General features: G+C 35.9%; 1 protein-coding gene across 1 annotated transcript in view; it reads left to right on the forward strand.

Moving 5' to 3' along the window:
- The window catches only part of LOC125107847 (ATP-dependent zinc metalloprotease YME1L1), a 45,093-nt gene extending 30,361 nt beyond the window's left edge, over nucleotides 1-14,732 (forward strand). The window contains exons 10-19 of the mRNA XM_047743315.1: nucleotides 2,850-3,002; nucleotides 3,557-3,689; nucleotides 4,796-4,858; nucleotides 5,873-5,985; nucleotides 7,933-8,088; nucleotides 8,646-8,797; nucleotides 9,679-9,805; nucleotides 9,894-9,967; nucleotides 10,802-10,888; nucleotides 13,589-14,732. Coding sequence (XP_047599271.1) covers nucleotides 2,850-3,002; nucleotides 3,557-3,689; nucleotides 4,796-4,858; nucleotides 5,873-5,985; nucleotides 7,933-8,088; nucleotides 8,646-8,797; nucleotides 9,679-9,805; nucleotides 9,894-9,967; nucleotides 10,802-10,888; nucleotides 13,589-13,732 — 1,202 coding nt within the window. The 3' untranslated portion in view covers nucleotides 13,733-14,732. The remainder of the gene's footprint in view (nucleotides 1-2,849; nucleotides 3,003-3,556; nucleotides 3,690-4,795; nucleotides 4,859-5,872; nucleotides 5,986-7,932; nucleotides 8,089-8,645; nucleotides 8,798-9,678; nucleotides 9,806-9,893; nucleotides 9,968-10,801; nucleotides 10,889-13,588) is intronic.
- Nucleotides 14,733-15,075: the final 343 nt, after the last annotated feature.

The following is a 15,075-nucleotide window of genomic DNA, read 5'->3' on the forward strand; positions in this document are numbered from 1 at the left end:
GCCGAAGGCAGAGGCCTCAACTCACCGAGCCACCCAGGCACCCCATACAATTTCAGATTTTAAATTTTGAGAATAGTGCAAGAACTCTCTGTACTCTTAACCGAACTCAATAGTTTTTTAGGACTTTGTCTCATTTACTCAGTTTCTTAAATAAATGTATTTTTAAACTGTTTAAGAGTAAATCGTAGATATCATGCTCCTTTAACCTCAAATACCTCGTTATGTATCTCCTAAAGTAGAAGAATATTCTATTACATAACTCCAGTATAGTTATTAAAGTCAGGAAATTTCACACGGTTCCAGAACTAATTATGAAATTTTAGTTATATTCAAATTTCTGCATTTCTCTTATTATACCTTTTGTAGTGAGGTCCTCCCATCCCCCACCCCAAATCCAGGTTTAAGACTCAATCCAGGTTTACACATTTAGATTTTTCTTTAATCTTTAAAAAAAAAACTATTTTAGAGAGAGAGAGAGCGGGAGAGCAGGCGGTGGGGAGGGACAGAGGGAGAGAGAGAATGAGAATCTTCAGCCAGACGGATCATGACCTGAACCAGAATCAAGAGTTGCTGCCTAACTGCCTGAGCCACCCAGGCACCCCTTGATTTTTCTTCCATCTGAAAAGGTTGTTTAGCCTATTCGTTTATTTACTTATTTATTTATTTGAGAGAGAGAGAGTGAGCACACATGCAAGTGCAGGAGCCGGTGAGGGGAGGGCAGAGGGAGAGAATCTGAAGCAGACTGTGCACTCAGTGTAGAGCCCCATGCGGGGATCAGTCTCACGACCCTGTCGTGAGGTGAGCCGAAGTCTCATGTTTAACTGGCTGAGCCACCCAGGCTCCCCTCCTCACTCTGTTATCATGGGAGTGGGTGTGGATCTTTGATGACCTCAAAACATACTAATTTGTGGAATAGTCCTGTTTGTCTTTGATGTTTTCTCTTTTAGTGACTGTTGTGATTTATAAGTAGAAATATATATTTAGTCTTAGTCCCGTTTCTTGTAGTGTTATACTGATGACAGCAATAGATTTCTCTTCCATTAATGAGCCGACTTTTAGAGCACACCTAAGGTTAGCAGCTGGTTGCCAGGAGAATCAACCATGTGATAAGAGGGCCGGAACTTTCCACAAGTTAGTATGTATTCTTTAGTCTTTTGGGATGAAGTCCTTAACTTAGGGTATTTGATGCTATCTCCAGGTAGGTAGCGTCAGAATTGATTGGAATGTTAGGGTGCCTGACTGGTGTTGGAGAATTGTTTGTTGGAGTGAGGGAAAACCATATGCTAGAATTGGGTACAAGGTTGTAATGACTTTGTGGTGTCCTGGGACTATGTGATCATGCTATACTGTAATCACTTACCTTAAACGTTGACAGTTTCCAGTGTTTTGTGGTTTCCAGTGTTTTGTGGTTAAAATTAGCAGTGTGAGGGCTGGGCAAAACGCATGAAGAGGAAAGAGAGAAACATGCTTTCAGTTGTCGAATGAGTAAGTCAGAGGAGTAAAAGGCATAGGAAATACTGTCAGTGATACTGTAATAGTGTCGTATGGTGACAGAGGGTAGCTACACTTGTGAGCACAGCATAATGTTTAAACTTGTCAAATCACTATGTTGTACACCTGAAACTAATGTGACTATGTGTCAACTATACTCAGACATTTTTTTTATTAATATACTCAGACATTTTTAATGAAAATGATAAAATCAGCACTTGTGATGATCATCTTATCTCAAGGCTTTGCCTACATCCTTAATTATCTCTTCAGAATAAATTCTAGATTTACTCATTTATTTATTCATTATTCTGGGTTCTAATTCTAGAAATGGAATTGGTAAGTTAAAGGTGGCACTCATATTTAAGGTTTGTTTCTAAACCGCCCACTATCTCTACTGACAATGTTCAGCAGTGTATAAAAGTGTTGGTATGAATCTCTGCTAATTTAGGATTCATTTATTAAAATCAGTACTATAACATCAGAAAGTTTAAAGTTTAAAGTCATAGAATAGTTAAACACTTTGCTTTCTAATCACAAGGGATATTTTATAAAATTGTGGGAAAATTCTCATTTACAAAAATAGATTCTGCCATTTAAACCAGTTAAGAATGACAATAACATGGCAATACAAGGGTAGTCTTAAGGGTATTTTTCAACAACTTTCCTTTAAAAAGAGTTTTTTATGTTAAAATATAGCAATAAATAGGGTTTTTTTGGCCTTTTTAAATGAAAAATGAAAAGTCATGGAGACCAGAGAAATCTGTTATTCCAACTTATAAAAAATGTACTGCTGTTAAGAAAATTTTCGAACATAGGAAAAGTTACAAAGCTGTAGAAATGAACTACTTTACCTCTACATACTTTGTTATGTGTCACCTAAGACTAAGGACATTATCCTAAAGAGAATAATTTATCCTACCAAATAAAATTAAATACTATTTCCTTAATATCTTGTACTCTGGAATTTTTTCATTTTTCATCAGATGTCCAAATCAAATTTTCATCAGAGTTTCTGAAATATGTGTTTTATGGAAGAACATCAAGTCAGGGGTTCATGTGTCACATTTGGTTGCTTAATCTTTTAATCTGTGTTTATGTGAATTTTATCTTACTTGTTTAATGACAAGTAAGTTTATTATGGTCCATTCTCTCACGGTAGAGGGAAATTAGTTTTGAAGAAGTTCCCGAAGTGAATCATTACCAGAGACATGTTTTCTTTGTTTCAAAATAATAGTCATGTGCTTTCAACCTCAAAACTATGTATACATTAATTAATAACTATTTGTTTCATAGGCTCACATCAGGTTTTATTTTTATTTTTTAAGTTGAATCAGTGAATTTGTTTTCTCTTTTAGGGATACTTTTAGTTGGACCACCAGGGACAGGAAAGACTCTTCTTGCTCGAGCTGTGGCTGGAGAAGCTGATGTTCCTTTTTATTATGCTTCTGGATCAGAATTTGATGAAATGTTTGTGGGTGTGGGAGCCAGCCGTATCAGAAATCTATTTAGTACGTTTTAATTATCTTTCATACAATACAAAATTTTGTTAATTTTAGGGGAAAAGGGATTCTTACCCTTTATTTCCTATTCAATTATGACTGATAGCTGACCTCACCATTGTGGGGTTTGGGTTTTAGGTAATTTAATGTGTCATCTAAAAGAGAACTGTACTTACCCCCAATAGAGGAGCTAGAAGTGTTAGGTGAGGTTGGGGCCTGTTGAAAAGCTGGGTTTTTGTTGTTGTCCTTTTTATCTTATTCATTAATTCAGTAGTACGTAATTAAGGAATAGTTAGCCTCAGATCTGATTGTGGCTTGTACAGTCAGAAGAATGAATGCTCGGTTGTTTTTATTATATATCATTTTGTATGGTACAGTTTTTTTCCTGAGGCTACTGTTCTTAAATCAGTTTTAAAAGAAAGAGATCTCATTTTATGTACTTCTCCGTAATGAATGTCTTTTGTTTTGCCTTTGACAGTCTTACAGGTTTTTAATACTTACATGATTTTGTTCAAAAAACATTCATTTCATTAAACTTATTTGTGTCTTTTCTCTTTTCCTAGGGGAAGCAAAAGCAAATGCTCCCTGTGTTATATTTATTGATGAATTAGATTCTGTTGGTGGGAAGCGAATTGAGTCTCCAATGCATCCATATTCCAGGCAGACTATAAATCAGCTTCTTGCTGAAATGGATGGGTAATTGAATCTTCATCTGTCTTTGGGACATGGTAATATATTTGGGCACATTCGAGAAATAGCGGGGCATCTGGCTAAGTCAGTGGAGCATGCAGCTCTTCCTCTCAGAGTTGTACATTTGAGCCCCACGTGGGGTATAGATATTACTTAAAATTAAAATCTTAAAAAAAAAAAGAAAGAGGAAAAACATGTAGGCAACAGAGTAGTCCCTGTGTATTAAGTCAAGACAAGCTGGATTCTCTGTATTGTGTTCTTTCCATTACTAATGGGGTGACTGAAGTATCAGCTCTTCTTTATTGGTGATCTCTGTACCTTTTTTCATTGATTGTCGCATGACAGGAAAGTGATGGTTCCTATTGAGAATACTAGTCTGGAGACGTAAAGAGTGTTTGCTGGTTCCTACAGTTTGTGACTCGATTTTAATGTTGTGGTAGATTAAAAGTTTGCATCAGGGGCTCCTGGGTGGCTCAGTGGATTAAAGTCTCTGCCCTGGGCTCAGGTCATGATCTCAGGGTCCTGGGATTGAGCCCTGCATTGGGCTCTCTGCTCAGCAGGGAGCCTGCTTCTCCGTCTCTCTCTCTCCCTGCCTCTCCGCCTACTTGTGATCTCTGTCTGTCAGACAAATAAATAAAATCTTAAAAAAAAAAAACTCTAAAAAAAAAATAAAAGTTTGCATCAGTTTTTAAAATATAAAGAGCAAGAGGTGGGGTTGCTTTGAGAGAAGGACTTAAAACCATATTTGACCTTTTGGAACTAAATGGGAAGTCTAGGAGCAAATAATTTGAAGTGGTTAGCTTGAGAATAATTTTTCACAAATTAGTCAGGTTCCCTAGCCTTTTCTGTTAGGTTATGTCTTCCTAAGTAGAACAAATACCGTGAAGACATGACTTTGTGATGTATTGTTAGCAGTTTTATTAAAGTGTACTGGCGTAGTAACATTTGTTCTTTTTAAAAAATGATAGAGATGTCTTATCACTTTGAGTATAAAAAGGACCAGTCCCTTTTCTTTACTGTTACTAAATTTAATGATAGTTTTGTGTAGAGCATTTTTAAATGTGTATTGTTTTAATTTTGAGTGAAATGTTACTTTTCTTCTTTTTTACCAGTTTTAAACCCAATGAAGGAGTTATCATAATAGGAGCCACAAACTTCCCAGAGGCATTAGATAAGTATGTATTAAAAGACTTTTTTTTTGACAAGTACCAATATGTACTGAAACGTAGATGAACTTTAAAAGAGAAGGAAGCCCATCACCAAACATCACATATGATTCTGTTTATGTGAAATGTCCAGAATAAGCAAATCAGTGGCAACAGAAAGTAGATTAGTGGCTGCCAGAAGGAGGGAAGAATGGAGAGTGACTGTTGGTGGCTATGGGGTTTCTTTTTGGAGTGGGGGAATAAAAATATTCTTAAGTTAGATATTTGGTAAGTGCACAACTCTGACTATATTAAAAACCACTGGATTATGTACTTTGAAATCTGTGATGTATAAATTAAATTTCAGGAAAGTTGTTAAAAGAATCTTCTGACAACTTTATATCACAAAAGTTTGGGGATGGTGGAGAACATTTTTAAAATAAAATGTATTATAGTTTTAAATTTTTGATTTTGCCATAGAAGGTATTCATATTTAAATTTGATTTAATAGTTTTTTTTTTAATCTTTGCCTAAGTTTGTGGTTTAACATTCTATACTTAGAGCAGTTGTGATAGGAAGCTATCACAGTGTAGCTCTCAAAATAGACTGCTGTAGAATTATTGTTCCTAGAGTGACTAGCTTGCATGATTTTGTTTATGAGGGGTGCCTGCTATCTATCTCCTATCAACCTTTGTCCTGCCTTCTGGTTATTGAAACTGTTACTTGAGCCATGTTTTACAAGGAGTGCTCTGAATCCTTATATTCAGATTTCCAGTCTAGACTGGAATAGGTGATGGGGATTAAGGAGCGCACTTGTGATGAGCAGTGGGTGACGTGTGGAATTGTCGATCACTGTACTGTACACCTGAAACTAACAGAGCACTGTATGTTGGCTGTCCCAGAATTAAAATAAGAAACAAAACTCCATCCAACTTCTGGTTGCCATTATTTTTCCATCTTTTCTTCATAGTGTCAGTCCTATTTAACTTGACCTTCAGTACTCAGATTATTAATTTATATTTTCTTCCCGTTTTCTCCCTTTAGTGCCTTAATACGTCCTGGTCGTTTTGACATGCAAGTTACAGTTCCAAGACCAGATGTAAAAGGTCGAACAGAAATTTTGAAATGGTATCTCAATAAAATAAAGTTTGATCAGTGTAAGTCTAATTCTATTAACAAACTTTATTATTTTCTCTATGTAATGGTAATATTTCATTCCGCCCTGTTTGTGGTCCTTACTTGATAAATGTCTCAGAAGACCAGTTTTTTCTATGTCCTCTTTTCTCTCCATTTGTATTTCCTTTTAAAAAAGTTTATTTCTTGATAATTATATATGTAGGACATTCTGTCGTTTGAATCCCAATGCTAAAGGATGTTTTTGTGGGGCTCCTGGGTGGCCTAGTTGGTTAAGTAGTTGCCTTTGGTTCAGGTTGTGAGGGTCCTGGGATCAAGCCCTGCCGTCAGGCTTTCTGCTCAGCAAGGGAGTCTTTTTGTCCCTGTCCCTCTGCTCCTGCGCTCTTTCTTGCTCACTCTCTCAAAAAAATTTAAAAATATAAAAATTTAAAAATAAATCTAATTAATATTAAATAAATAATAATTTTAAATGATTAGATATAAATAAATTATAAATAAAATTATTATAAATGAATAATTAGGTATTAAATAAATTAAACAATTAAAATAATAAATTTAGTGAATTTAATTAATTTAAAATTTTAAAATATAAAAAAATTCCTTTAAAAGAAAAATGTTTTCTTGAGAATTTTCAGATAATACTTGCAGATCAATATAAGCGTTTTTAGATGAATGTAAAGTATGAAATAGTAGAAAAAGCACATAAAATATCATCACTTTGGGCCCAAAAGAGGCAAACTGTAAAACAAACATACGAAAATCTTATGGACCCATTTGAGTAATAAATGCAGCTATTAAATTAAGCTGTAGTATTTTCAAGAATAGGTGAATCAATTTATAAAACATGATATGTTGGGGCGCCTGGGTGGCTCAGTTGGTTAAGTGACTGTCTTCAGCTCCCATCACGATCCTGGAGTCCCAGGATTGAGTCTCAAATGGGGCTCCCCTCTCCATGGGGAGTCGTCTTCTCCCTCTGACCTTCTTCCCTCTCATGCTTTCTCTTACTCTGTCTCTCAAATAAAAATAAATAAAATTTTAAAATAAAAAAAACCCTGGGGACGCCTGGGTGGCTCAGTTGGTTAAGCAGCTGCCTTCGGCTCAGGTCATGATCCCAGCGTCCTGGGATCGAGTCCCACATCGGGCTCCTTGCTTGGCGGGGAGCCTGCTTCTCCCTCTGCCTCTGCCTGCCACTCTGTCTGCCTGTGCTCATGCTCGCTCCCTCTCTCTCTCTAACAAATAAATAAATAAAATCTTAAAAAAAAAAAAAAAAAAAGATTTAAAAAAAAAAAAACCCTGATACTTCCTCTTATAATGGGAGTTTTTATTAATGTACATATAATACTAAATACTTATGTATAAAGTATTTCAAGATGAAATTCAGAAAACAAAATGTTGTCTATGAGTATACATTCTCAGTTGTGCTTAGGCTAGTAACGTTTAGGTCATAATTTGAAGGTTTATAAATCATGTCTGGCAACTCTGCATTTTTAAATTTTTTTTTTTTTAAAGATTTTATTTATTTATTTGACAGAGATCACAAGTAGGTAGAGAGGCAGGCAGAGAGAGAGGAAGGGAAGCAGGCTCCCTGCTGAGCAGAGAGCCCGATGCGGGACTCGATCCCAGAACCCCGAGATAATGACCTGAGCCGAAGGCAGCGGCTTAACCCACTGAGCCACCCAGGCGCCCTGCATTTTTAAATTTTTAACAAAGTTATTTAAATTTAAGAACTTTTGTGATGTGTCCCAGTGGGATTTTAATGATCTCTTTAATGGCAGTTTTGGTTTTCCTTTAGAAAAAGTAAGTTTATTTTGTAGTTCCAGTGATATAAGTATTTTATTATTATTTTTTTTTATCGGTGATATAAATATTTTAAGTTCTAGTTCAGGATAGCTGTTTTCTGTTTTCTTTCGGAATATCAGTCATTTGTGAAGAGTCGTTTTGGAATTTTAATATTGTGTTTATCTACGTAGCTGTGGATCCAGAAATTATAGCTCGAGGTACTGTTGGCTTTTCTGGAGCAGAGTTGGAGAATCTTGTGAATCAGGCTGCATTAAAGGCAGCTGTTGATGGAAAAGAAATGGTTACCATGAAGGAACTAGAGTTTTCCAAAGATAAAATTCTAATGGGTAGGTTTTCTCTCTTTTCTTTTCCCTGTCTTACACTGTTCATTATGTTAGAGAATAAATTCTTTTTGAGAAAAATGTTACAAGAAAGAAAGGTACAGGAGCAAGAATATATTTACTCAAAAGTAGCCACACATTTCGGCATCTTACAGAACAAATACAGTTTATATGATTATACTCTTTGGGGGCAGGGGGTACCCTGTGTTTATTCTTAATTTGGTATTGCTGATAAAAGAATAATTGTACAGATAAAAGAAAAATTTTGCCAATTTTCAGCATTTGATTTTAAATCTTGAATTGGCTTCAGAAGAGTTTAGCTGTGAGACTTCTTGTTTCAATTTATTTTCTGGAAATAGAACTAAATTTTCCTGGTTGATAGTAAGGAGTAAGAGGACAGCTCTTACAATTTTGTTGTCAGTTGGCAAGTTATTTTGGTTTAAGATAACTTAAACGATATTAAGTCATATCACTCTAAGAATTACTTAAAGGCAAGTGGGTTTCATTCATCTAAATATGCCTTCCTAATGGAATAATTTTATTCAATAAATTTTTATCCTTAGGGCCTGAACGTAGAAGTGTGGAAATTGACAATAAAAACAAAACCATCACAGCATATCATGAATCCGGTCATGCTATTATTGCATATTACACTAAGGACGCAATGCCTATCAACAAAGCTACAATCATGCCAAGAGGGCCAACACTTGGACATGTAAGTATCTTGTTTTTTTTCTTTTCTTTCAAATAACACTCTCTAAAAGCTTATGTAGGAAACTGTTGAGGAAAATAATTAAAAAGAAAATTCAACTAAGTTCTAAGATTGCTGATAACTTTCTTCTTTATAAGTTTCTGAACCATTGTGAGATGAGATACTCGTGAAACTTACCTGCTAATAAATACTAATAGTTCAAATATTATATATTTACATGATGAAATTTAAGTCTGGAATGACAACAAAGTATCATTCTTAAATATGTCATTGCTTTTTTCCCTCTGCAAAGAAACTAGGTTAGTGGTTCAATAGTCTTTCTAAGATTTTTCTCGCTGAGTACAAGTTTCATTTTCTTATTTTCCTTTTTTATTTTAAGATTTTATTTATTTATTTGACAGACAGAGATCACAAGTAGGCAGAGAGGCAGGCAGAGAGAGAGGAGGAAGCAGGCTCCCTGCTGAGCGGAGAGCCCAATGTGATGCGGGGTTTGATCCCAGGACCCTGGGATCATGACGTGAGCCGAAGGCAGAGGCTTTAACCCGCTGAGCCACCCAGGTGCCCCTTCTTATCTTTCTAACAATAGACATTTTAAGCCTTTCTTTTTCGGCACCTGGGTACAAGTCCATCCTATTGCAGCATTATCCTATTGCAGGGTTATATAGCTATGACACATAAAATGAACTTTTGCTTTATAAAGAATTTTTCTTCCTTTTCATAATGCCAGTTTTATCGTTAGTCACCTGAGACCATCTCTACTAAATGTCTTTGAGCTGTCAGCATCATGACATGAAGTGCTATAGCAAGAGCCAGATGATAATTCTGATCATTAATAGAAGCATTTCCAACTGTGTCTGGAGTTTTTCTTTGTTTCCAATTTCTAGGTGTCCCTCTTGCCTGAAAATGACAGATGGAACGAAACTAGAGCTCAGCTGCTTGCGCAGATGGATGTTAGCATGGGAGGAAGAGTGGCTGAGGAGCTTATATTTGGAACTGACCATATCACAACAGGTTGGCTGTAAAGAATGGCTTTAGTTCAGATTGTGCTTGCTGATATAAAAATATTTTTAAATACTGAGTCTATATTTTTAACTTTTAGGTGCTTCCAGTGATTTTGATAATGCAACTAAAATTGCAAAGCGGATGGTTACCAAATTTGGAATGAGCGAAAAGGTAATAGCTAATTTACCCCTCGCTCATGAATCAAGTGATGATTTGCCAAGTGCCTCCTTATGAGACAGGGTTCTTTTTTTATTCTTAAGACTTTATTTTTTTATTGGAGAGAGCGAGCATGAGAGGGGAGATGGTCAGAGGGAGAAGCAGACTCCCAGCTGAGCAGGGAGCCCAGTGCAGGACTTGATCCTAGGACTCCGGGACCGTGACCGGAGCTGAAGTGAGTCTCTTAACCCACTGAGCTACCCCAGGCACTGTAGGAGAGAGGGTTCTCGTTATAAATTGGTAACATTTACCTTCCCCCTGTCTCATTCCGAGTAGATTTGTCACAGCTCATTCTAAACTAAATTTTTTTTTTTTTTTTTTTTTTTTGAGTGCTAAAGTATAGTATTCACTTTCCATTCTGGCTGCTTGAACAATAATAGTATGTCATGAGTTAAGCAAATGATAAGATATTCTGTTTCTGTTCATATGACCTAAAACTTCTGTTTGCCGAGCTTGCTTGCTTTGCTCTTCCCACGCATTTCACTCTCCTACGTTATCACTGTGGCTTCACACGGCACTTCCAATACACTACATTGTGGATTTCTGGATTTGGAATAGTGACAAAGGTTTTCTAAGAACGTACTCAGAACCATAGTTGGGATTTTAAAGTTTCTCTCTTGTTCATACTTTTTAGTCTTACACTTTCAGAAGAATGATGAAATTTCTATCCTGAATTTCTTCCTTGCCCTTGATGAGGTTTCCTTAAGTATGGGATAGTACTTACTCTTTTTACATTTATTAGTGATTTGGGGTGTTTCTGTTCAATTTCTTTCTTTTCATTTGTTTTAGCTTGGAGTTATGACCTACAGTGATACTGGGAAACTGAGTCCAGAAACTCAATCTGCTATTGAACAAGAAATTAGAATCCTTCTAAGGGTAATAATTCTGTTTTTCTGTGCTTATTCATCTGTCTAGTCATTAATGTGCCTAAATAGTTAGGCGCTACCAGAAGATAATGGTTATCCCCTGTTTAAAACTGTTGCTATTTATAATCAAGAGAATGAGTGCACCATTGAAGCCATAATTCCAGTATATAGTTGGGAGCCTCTGGTCATAGTCTGAAACTTTATTTTATTTTGGCCATAGGCTAGGAACAGTTAATATCAGTAATTACAAATATTCTACTTCATCTGTAAAACCATAGTGTTTTTATATTTGATTATTTGAATCTTTATTATTTTTCACTCTGACATACATTTTATTCCGCAAATACCAGTTGTTTTGTGCCTCGCTGTGTATATATGCTGAGAATGAAGCATAAAGGTCCTTGAAAACAAAAGTCTTTTTTTTTTTTTAATTTTATTTTTTATAAACATATGAAAACGAAAGTCTTTTTGATTGCAGGGTCCAGTACAGAGTACGTGAGCGTCGATTCAGTGAGATGAGTGAGTAGGTTCTGTGGAATCTCCTTAAGGCAGAGCAGATGCTTGGATTAGGGTAGTGAGAGGGGAAATTGAGAAAAATGAATGCATTCAAGAGATGCTGATCTAGCGGAATCGAATGCCTTTCTGATATTTGGGTGAGAGAGCAGCTAAATGAAGTAACAAAGCTGTGTCCTCCATTTCTGCCTGGTGCAGCCATCTAGTTGTGTGTGCCGTTGACTGAGAAAACACTGATGATGGCCTAAGGGGGGGAAGTGTGTAGATTGTAAGCTGAGTTTTATACATATTGAATTTGTTTTCTTTTTTTAAGGTTTTACTTGTTTATTTGAGAGAGAGCAAGAGAGCGTGAGCATAAAGTGGGGTGGGTGAGGGGCAGAGGGAGAAGCAGATATCCCTGTTGAGCAGGGAGCCTAATGTGGGGCTCGATCCCTGGGCTCTGGGATCATGACCTGAGCTGAAGGCAGACACTTAACCAACTGAGCTGCCCAGGCGCCCCTGAATTTGAGGTGTTTAGTGAAGACTTCACGTGGGGAGGGATACGTGGGTCTGGTGCTTAGTGCAGAGGTTGGATATGTGCATTCCAGTTGGTTGTACATGAAGGCAGGTCTTGGAATGGAAAAGACTGAGCTAAATGGCAGAAAGTCTAGTGAGCGAGAACTGGAATTAGGGTTGTAGATGGCAGAATGAAGCATGTTGAAGTCAGATGGTGTGAACTTCAAAGGAATCATGGTTTATAGAAAAGGGTTGTAAAGTAATAGTCTGTCAGCGGTGAGGGGAGCAAAGGTCTCACCTCCTTACTCTGAAATATCTGGGATAGGAGTGAATCAGTAGCTGTCAAGTGAGGTATTCGGAGTGTCCCCTGGAGGGCCAGGTTCTGATTAACTCAAGGAGGTAAAAGCTTTAAAGTCATTAAGTTTATGAAAAGTTTATGTGATGGAAAGGTTTAGAAGGTGTTTCAGAAGAGGAATTCTCTCTCCCTTCCCTGAATCTTCATTCTTTTTTTTTTTACTATTTATGTTATTTTGAGTAAATTATCTCTTCTGGTATTAGAGCATTGGAAATACTCTTTCTTTGCTCTTAATACTTTTCTGAAATGTTAAGCTTGCGAGGGCGGTAGGTACTCTTTCCACTAGATGGCGCACTTACATTATTATTAAGGAAAATGATGCTTCTCTAGTATACATTTTAGGTTCAAATCCATATGAAGCTTAAAGATATAAAAACCTTATCATAGTCTTACTTGTTACAGTGTAAGGGTTTCATTCCAATGGAATTTTTAAAATTAATACTAATTCATCCTAGGTTATTAGTTTCAATATTCCATGACATATTTATAAGACTTTATATGTTCTCTTTAATTTGATATTTCACTTGACCAGAACAGTTTTGTTCAGAATGTCTAACGATGTTTATTTTTAATAGTTGTGTTATTTTTATATGACCTATGCTTCTTGGTGTTGGTAAACTCATTTTACAGGAGTATAGTTGTCACTGACTGACAGATAAGTTGTTACCAAATAAGAGAATAGAAAAGTAGATCTTTTCTGGCCATTTACAGTGAATAAATTGGTGAAATCTCACAAAGCAAAAGGAGCAAACCTGCCTTTCCTTTTTAACATGTATATTGAATAGAGAAATAGATTCTTTGTTCTCGGACCTTATTTAAAAAGCAGGTAAGTATAATATATACTTACATATCTTTAAGTATAGCTGCCCAAGTAGTCCTCACTTATCCATGTGATAGATTTTGGGTTAAAAATAGAACGTTTGCAAGTATGAAACTAATCTTTGAGAACCAGGCTTGCCTTATCTATCAATCAATCAATCAAGTAGGCTCCATGCTGGGTGTTTAAAAGCTCCATGCCTTAAGAGACTCTTAATCTCACAAAACAAACTGAGGGTTGCTGCAGGGAGGAGGGGAGAGGGTGGCTGTGTTAGGATATTGGGGAGGGTAGGTGCTATGGTGAGTGCTGTGAAATGTGTAAGCCGGATGATTCACAGACCTGTACCACTGGGACAAATAAAACATTCTATGTAATTTTTTTTTTAAAAAGCTTCACGCTTTTTTATCTTTTATAAATAGAAATGAATATAGTTCACATTTTTTAAGGCATATACTTTTTTTTTCCTTATTTATGGTTTTTGCTTCTACTACGTTTTCTGCCTCTTAGATACCTCCTTTTTTTCATTTCAGGACTCATATGAACGAGCGAAACATATCTTGAAGACTCATGCAAAAGAGCATAAGAATCTAGCAGAAGCTTTACTAACCTATGAGACTTTGGATGCCAAAGAGATTCAAATTGTTCTTGAGGGAAAGAAATTGGAAGTGAGATGATAACTCTTAAAATGGATGCATTGCTGGTTTCGCTGCAGGAATATATAAGTAGCATTTCGGTAGTCTCCTTTTGCGATGCTTTTCTCCCATTCTTGCCTTGGTATCACTCAAGAGTGTGAAACACTTTGTCTCTCTTTTGTCACATTTAATCTAATTCTGGTTATTCTCATGATGACACCTATGGCAAATTATCAACCCATAGCAAATATGTTAAAGAAAATAAAGAACTATTAGGACTGGAAACAGCTTGTTTCAGAAATGTTAATCAGTTATTCAGTTGAAAATAAGTAATGATTTTATGGTTGGTTCCTCTACTAGATGTGAATAAAAATTGTGCCTTTAGCTCTTGGGAAGTACTTTTACTTGGCAACGTAAAATTATCAAAGGATTATCTTTGTTTTTCGATAGTACCATTTATCGTTGATGAAGAAATGCTGCCGTTTGGCTCAAGTGAAGCATATTTCTATATAGGTCAGTGGAAACTTCATTAAGATGCACTTAATTATTGTGCTCCCAATTGTCCATATATAACATAGTTCTGTGTTTGTCCGTCTAAGAGAGAATTGTAAATGCACAGATTTAATCAGAATTTAAATGATTACAACCTCTTAGAAATGCAGCTTGCATTTTCATAATCTTTTTTTTTTTTAAACATCATCATTCTTACTAATGAAATTTATTTCAGAGCAGCAAATATTTTGTTAAATAAAAAGTGAGTCACTTCAAAATCTGAATAACTATATAATTATGCTTGGTATTAAAAGAAAGATTAACCCCAAATCTCAGTCCTTTCAAAGTGAACTTTGAATTACCCTCCTGGTTATGCAAAGTCATGTTTGCTTTCATTCAGATTTTGTGAACAGGAACATGTTGTTACAGGATTTACAGATGACTTTATTTAACTGAATAGAGAATTATTTTAGAGCTCATTGTATTGGCTTTCCAACCAGATTATATTCTTGAAGTGATTTTATTAAAATTACCTACAGTTTTCTAATAACTTTTAAGCTGTATATGGTCTTCATTGAAGAAGTTGATAGAAGGAGTTTGCTATACAGTATCTTGCCTCTTTTTTTTTTTTTGTAATTTTCAATTTTGTTCTAATTTCAAACTTACAGAAATGTTACTTGAATAATATAAGGAATCCCCGTGTACCCTTGATCCAGATTCATTGTCCCATTTTTTTAATTGCCCACTTCCCTTTTCCTTTTCTCTTCTCTTTCATCCTTCCCTGTCCCTCTCTCCCTCCTTCCTTCTCCCTGTGTATATACAGGTCTTTGTTTGGATGCATGTTTTTATTTTTCCTAGATAGACTTCTGGGGTAGAAATTGCTGGGTCATGTA

The sequence above is a fragment of the Lutra lutra genome, chromosome 8 (genome assembly GCF_902655055.1).
Source record: "Lutra lutra chromosome 8, mLutLut1.2, whole genome shotgun sequence".
NCBI classification, from domain to species: Eukaryota; Metazoa; Chordata; class Mammalia; order Carnivora; family Mustelidae; genus Lutra; species Lutra lutra.